The 6,854-nt window shown below is 41.3% G+C and overlaps 1 protein-coding gene across 1 annotated transcript; it reads right to left on the reverse strand.

Annotated features, from left to right (window-relative positions):
* Positions 1-1,729: 1,729 nt before the first annotated feature.
* On the reverse strand, positions 1,730-6,509 carry LOC145807330 (uncharacterized). Its single transcript, XM_082905316.1, has 3 exons — positions 5,309-6,509; positions 3,852-4,870; positions 1,730-1,849 (listed from the first exon to the last, which is right to left on the reverse strand). The coding sequence occupies exons 1-3, from the start codon at positions 6,507-6,509 to the stop codon at positions 1,730-1,732; spliced, it is 2,340 nt and encodes a 779-aa protein (XP_082761442.1).
* Between the last annotated feature and the right edge of the window lie 345 nt (positions 6,510-6,854).

Here is a 6,854-nt window from a genome sequence, read left to right on the forward strand (position 1 = left end):
AGTTCAGGCATGACCTGATCACAAACAGACATATGACCTGATATATATATATAGTCTATGGGGCCTTGACGGAAGCACAAAACATACAAGAATACAAAATTAAGCAAATCCCATTGAGCTATTTCTAACATGCCAGGATCTCATACATTACATGCACCATAAGAGGTTGATAGAATCCAAAAATATTTCTTGACAGTACATATATACAAATACATATACAGACCCAGCCCTGTAGTCGGGCATGTAACAAAAACTATTGGAGTTATACACAATCAACCTTGGAAGGGTAGCCAAGAAATAAGCCAATTATCTTAGTAGACTTCACAAAATGGGTGGCCTTGTGAGTGCTTGGACACACGAAGGTTGTCAAAAGGAACCGGGCATCATAGGTTAGGATTGACCACCTGGTTGGTTGCCTACAGAAACAGACATAACAGAGAGTGAGCCGGGCTCAGTGAATAGTAATACATAATGAAGCAATGCTCAACTTGAAACATGACATATATCAATATATGTGTAAATGCAGAGGTTACAAAGTTAGCCTGATTCTGTATTCATCTTATAACGGCCTTAGGCCCAATCTTGAACATAAAAGCTTGATATATCACATTCTTAATTCATAACGGCTTGAAGCCCTTAAACATGGTGGCATAATGCCCTTGAACATAGTGGCACAAGGCCCTTAAACATGGTGGCACAAAGCCCTTGTAACATATGGCACTAAGGCCCTTGAAAGTGTGGCACAAGGCCCTTGTAACTTGTTGGCATTGAAGCCCTTGAAAGTGGCATAAAGCCCTTGAAAGTGTACTTATACGAACTCAAGAGGTGTCTCACACGGATTCTAGAGGTGGCTCACCTCGTAGCACTTAGTTCCGTGTAGCACTTTGTTTCGTATCATAATAGCTTATATTGAGTGGCCGTAGGCCCGGAGTCTTATAGAATAAAGGTATTTTATCCTTCCCATTTCCTTCTTTACATATTTGGGACATACTTGAGTATTAACATGCATACATGACTCATACATACTTGAAACATTAATCATAGTTGCGTACTTGAGACATTAACACAGTCGTGTAAACGAAATGCTAATGAAAATCATTAGCCATATGTAAAGAAGATAATGATATTACTACTCACAGTGTTGCGATGATGTGCTTGTTCTTCCCGGAGTGTGCCCTGCACACATTCAACCTTACACAATTTAGTTTCCTTTCCACATTAGATCACTTTCTGTTTCGTTTTACTTCGAGGGAATTCATACATATTAAAAGGCATCAAATACATATTCCGACAACATTGGAGGGTTCTACACGCAAAACGGAGCAATCCATGTTTTTCAGCATGGGCTGCACGTACGGCTGTGAGCCCCGCACGTGCGGCAAGCTCTCCCGCACGTGCGGCCAAAATGTCCCGCACGTGCCTTTTTGACAGTGTCCCAGCCCCTGTTTTTTCACCATTTCCCGCACGTGCGGCCATGACTCCCGCACGTGTGGCAGCACCTCCCGCACGTGCGGCTATGACCCCCACACGTGCGGCGATTCTGCTTAAATTGTCCGAAAATTTCTTACAAAATCCCATCTTTTGGTACATATTTACAAGGCTCAAATTAACATTCTTACTTGATAATACATGGTCCAAAATCATGTCAAGATGATGGCAATTACATCAATTTAATTTAGTTCATCATTCTTGAGCTCACAACATACACATATCCATGAGAATTCTAACTTTACACATCCATGAACATATATCCACATTTGAATTCAAAGTAAAAGCTCAAATACAACTTCTCCATGGTTAATTCAAAGTGAATCAAGCAACCAAGTAAGAATATTCTACCCACTAACTTCTACACATACATAAGGTTACAATTACTATCTTCAAATACCATAACCAAGGGAAAATCTTACTCAAAGCTAAGAGAAAGGTTGTAGGAAATAATTAGATTTACCTTAAGCTTGAGCTCCTTAGATTCTCTACCTTCACCTTGTTGAATTCCTCTCAAACCTCCACTCTCTCTCTCATCCTTTCTCTCTTAGGAAATAGCTTGAAGAAACTCTTCTAAGTTATAGGATATGAACATGAATATATCCTTCTATATAAGCATATCATAGGTGAATAAAACGAAAATCATTCAGTTTAATCATCCTAAATTGAAATTGCATAAACATACTTAATATTACTTAAAAATTATGCTGATCACATATGTGAAATCAATTTCAGATAATTAAGCCTCTAAGGCTTCAAATTTCTGATCTAAGCGTTCTCATGTAACAGATACTTTCCTTATTGAACAGATAGACATCTTGAATCACATGGTTTACTTACTTAATTTAAATTTCCCATAGGATTCCACAGTAAGCATTTAAAATCACAAAATAGGATCCGAAAATATAACAAAGAACATGTACGAGGGTCGGGTTATTACACTCTCCCCCCCTTAAATAAGTTTGGTCCTCCAAACTTGTTTTACCTTAGAGTAGAAACAGATGTGGATACTGATGTTGCATTTCCTCTTCTTTTTCCCAGGTTGCGTCGGTTCCGTAATGTTCCTGCCATTCTACTTTTACCATTGGAATTTCTCGGTTTCGTAATTGTTTCACTTGCCGATCCAAAATGCGGATTGGTCTCTCCTCATACGTTAACTTATCATCTAATTCAATTTGGTGATGATCAATAACATGAGACGGATTCGCAAGGTACCCCCGAAGCATAGAGACATGAAACACATTATGTACTTGACTCATATGTGGCGGGAGGGCAACCTGGTAAGCCACCGGACCTACTTTTTCCAAAATTTGAAAGGGACCAACATAACGGGGTGTTAACTTACCCCTTTTCCCGAATCTTGGATGGCCTTTCATCGGAGTAACTTTTATAAAAACGTGACTGTCCACGTCAAATTCCAAATCTCTCCGTCGGTTATCCGCATAACTCTTTTGTCTACTTTGAGCCGTTTTTAATCTTTCCCGAATAACTTTGACTTTTTCAGTTGTCAACTGAACAATTTCAGGCCCTAGCAAGGATTTATCTCCAATTTCAGCCCAACATACGGGAGAACGACACGGTCTTCCATACAAAGCTTCATAGGGTGCCATTGCAATACTTGAGTGGTAACTATTGTTATATGCGAACTCTACCAGTGGTAAATGGGCTTCCCAACTTTCTTGAAACTCTAGCACACACATCCGGAGCATATCTTCCAGAGTTTGTATTGTTCTCTCGGATTGACCATCAGTCTGAGGATGGAAAGCTGTGCTGAATTTTAATTCTGTACCCATGGCTTCTTGTAAACTTTGCCAGAATCTGGAAACGAACTTTGGATCCCTATCCGATACAATTGAGACCGGTACACCATGCAGTCTTACAATTTCATTCACATAAAGGACCGCCAGTTTATCTGCATTGTACTGAGTCTTCACTGGCAGAAAGTGAGCAGACTTAGTTAATCGGTCGACAATGACCCATATAGAATTCATACCCCGAGGTGTCCGTGGTAATCCCACTACGAAATCCATGGTTAAATGCTCCCACTTCCATTCCGGGATTGGAAGGGGTTGTAATAATCCCGCTGGTCTTTGATGCTCCGCTTTCACTTGCTGACACTGCAAGCACTTAGAGACGAAGTCTGCAATCTCCTTTTTCATGTTTGGCCACCAAAAATTTTGTTTCAAATCCTGATACATTTTAGTACTTCCCGGATACATGGAAAATCTTGAGGCATGTGCTTCTTCCATCAATTTACGTTTAAGTTCCAACACATTGGGAACACATACTCGGTCTTGAAATTTGAGTACCGAATCCATTAAACTGAACCCCGATTGTGGCTTGGTTTCCAATTCATCACATACCTTCTTTAAAACGTCATCCTCCATTTGATGTGACTTAATATCTTCAAGCAAAGTCGGTTGAGCCATTACTGCTGCCAGTACTGTTTCCTGTCCTGGTATCTTGAATTCCACCCTCATTTTATCCAATTCATTTACCAATTCCCTTTGCTCCGTAAACAGGTTGGCCAAATCTCCCATATTTTTCCGACTAAGAGCATCTGCAACCGTGTTGGCCTTACCAGGATGATAATGGATCTGTAAATCATAGTCTTTAATTAACTCTAACCACCGACGCTGCCGCATGTTCAATTCCTTCTGGGTAAAAAGGTACTTAAGGCTTTTGTGGTCGGTGTAAACTTCGCAGGTAGTACCATACAAATAGTGCCGCCATATCTTTAAAGAAAAAACCACCGCCGCGAGCTCAAGATCATGCGTGGGATAATTCTTTTCATGGGGTTTAAGCTGTCGTGAAGCATAAGCGATAACCCTACCACCTTGCATAAGCACACACCCTAATCCTTTATGGGACGCATCACTGTAAATTACAAACCCTGCAGTGCCAGACGGTAAAGCCAAAACTGGAGCTATGGTTAATTTCATTTTTAATTCCTGGAAAGCAGATTCCTGTTCTTTTGACCATTCGAATGCAACTCCCTTTCGAGTCAATTGTGTAAGTGGCCCAGCAATCTTAGAAAAATCTTGAACGAATCTCCTGTAATAACCAACTAACCCCATAAAGCTACGCACTTCAGTCACATTGGTAGGAGTCGGCCATTTCACAATCGCCTCAATCTTGTGTGGATCAACAGAAACTCCTTCCTTTGTGATAATATGTCCCAGAAATGCCACCTCGAGTAGCCAAAATTCACATTTCTTTAGCTTTGCATACAATTTCTTTTCCCGGAGGGTTTGAAGAATTAAGCGAAGATGGGTCTCATGAGCTTCCGTATTTTTTGAATAAATGAGGATATCATCAATAAAGACCACCACAAATTCATCCAGATAGGACTTAAAAACGCGGTTCATCAAATCCATAAAGGCTGCTGGGGCGTTAGTAACTCCAAAGGGCATAACCAAAAATTCATAGTGACCGTACCGGGTTCGAAAGGCTGTCTTCTCAACATCATCAGCCTTGACTTTTAATTGGTGGTATCCAGACCATAGATCAATCTTAGAAAAGACCTGTGCCCCTTGAAGCTGATCAAATAGGTCATTGATTCTTGGCAATGGATACTTGTTCTTGATTGTGACTTTATTAAGCTCTCTGTAATCAATACAAAGCCGGAGTGTTCCATCCTTCTTCTTTACGAACAAAACTGGTGCTCCCCACGGAGATACACTCGGACGGATAAATCTTTTGTCCAGTAAATCTTGCAACTGCATTTTCAATTCTTTCATCTCAATTGGCGACATTCTATACGGAGTCTTAGAAATGGGTTGAGTTCCCGGTGCTACTTCAATTGTAAACTCAATTTCACGGTCTACTAACTGTCCTGGTAATTCTTCTGGAAAGACGTCCGGAAATTCACAGACAACTGGGATCATGTCGGTATTCCCACTCACCACTTGCTCCTCTAGCACACTGCATAAGTACCCCTGACACCCTTTCTGAATTAATTTACAAGCCCTTGTTGCGGAAATTAAATAAGGTGGAGGAGTCACTCCATGTCCCTGAAAAGTAGACTCTGATTGTCCCGGAGGGTAGAAACTGATTTGTTTAGTCAAACAATCTATAGTTGCACCATATTCACCTAACCAGTCCATTCCCAGAATAATATCAAAATAGGCCATATCAAGAGGTAACAGATTGGCATACACCCGGATATCCCCAAGTTGGAGTTCACAAGCAACATATATAGAAGTACAAATCACAGGACCTCCCAAAGGTGAAGATACACACAACATATAAGACAGTTTTTCTTTTGTTTTATCTAAATTAGGAGCAAATAGTTTCGACACAAAAGAGTGGGTGGAGCCAGAATCAAATAATACATGAGCGAAATGACCGTGAACGATAAATGTACCTGACACCACTGTTGCCGCGTTTTGCACATCTCCCGGAACTAATGCGAACACCCTGCCTTGTCTCGCAGTGTCTTTATTATTAGTGGGTTTAACAGTTGCCTTGGTATTGGAAGTTGGTGCAGACCCTGCTGAACTTGTAGTGGTTCTATTATTATTTTGTTGGTTTCTTTGAGGGCAGTCCTTGATCAAATGACCCGTCTTACCACACTGAAAACAGGCTCCAGACTTCCGATAGCACGTTCCACGATGCTTCTTCCCACATTCCGGACAAGTCGGTATTGAATCCTGACTAGGGGTAGAAGTATTTGAACTCCCTAAAATCTGCTTCTTGTTTGGTGGAGCAGGCGATCCCTTCGACCATTGAGTATTTTGCCTCTTCCCTTTCCATTCTGAGATTCGACTCTGAGTAGCGAGATTCCCTTCCGCTATAACGGCTCTCTCCAACACATCAACGTAAGTAGGTAACTTCAACATGTTGACCTTATCCAGGATAGCGCTCCGCAATCCCCCTTCAAAATTGCGCGCCTTCTTATAATCCGTATCCACCATATGGGGTGCAAACCGAGCTAATTCTGCAAATTGGGCTTCGTATTCCGCAACGGTTTTGTTCCCTTGCCTGAGAGTTTCGAATTCCGTTACCTTCTTATCTCGCATACTTTGAGGGAAGTACTTGTCATAAAACAATTCCAAAAATCTGTCCCATGTCAACCCTTGATGTACAGTTCTTGTAAGCATCCACCATCTGCGTGCCTCATCCTCAAGAGTAAAGGCAGCCAATTGCACCTTCTAAGCTACTGTGCAAGGAAAGACTTCGAATAACTTCTCTATTCCCAACACCCATGCTTCAGCTTTCATTGGTTCTATTCCTCCTTTGAAGGATGGCGGTTTCATCTTTTTAAACTCCTTAGTAAGGGTGATAGTCCGGTCTTCAACATGGAAATCTTGTACTGCCGGTGGAGGTACCGGTGGTGGGGGTGGTTGTTGTGGCTGTTGCTGTTG

This window comes from Camellia sinensis, chromosome 14 (assembly GCF_055761805.1).
Source record: "Camellia sinensis isolate YWXY chromosome 14, ASM5576180v1, whole genome shotgun sequence".
NCBI classification, from domain to species: Eukaryota; Viridiplantae; Streptophyta; class Magnoliopsida; order Ericales; family Theaceae; genus Camellia; species Camellia sinensis.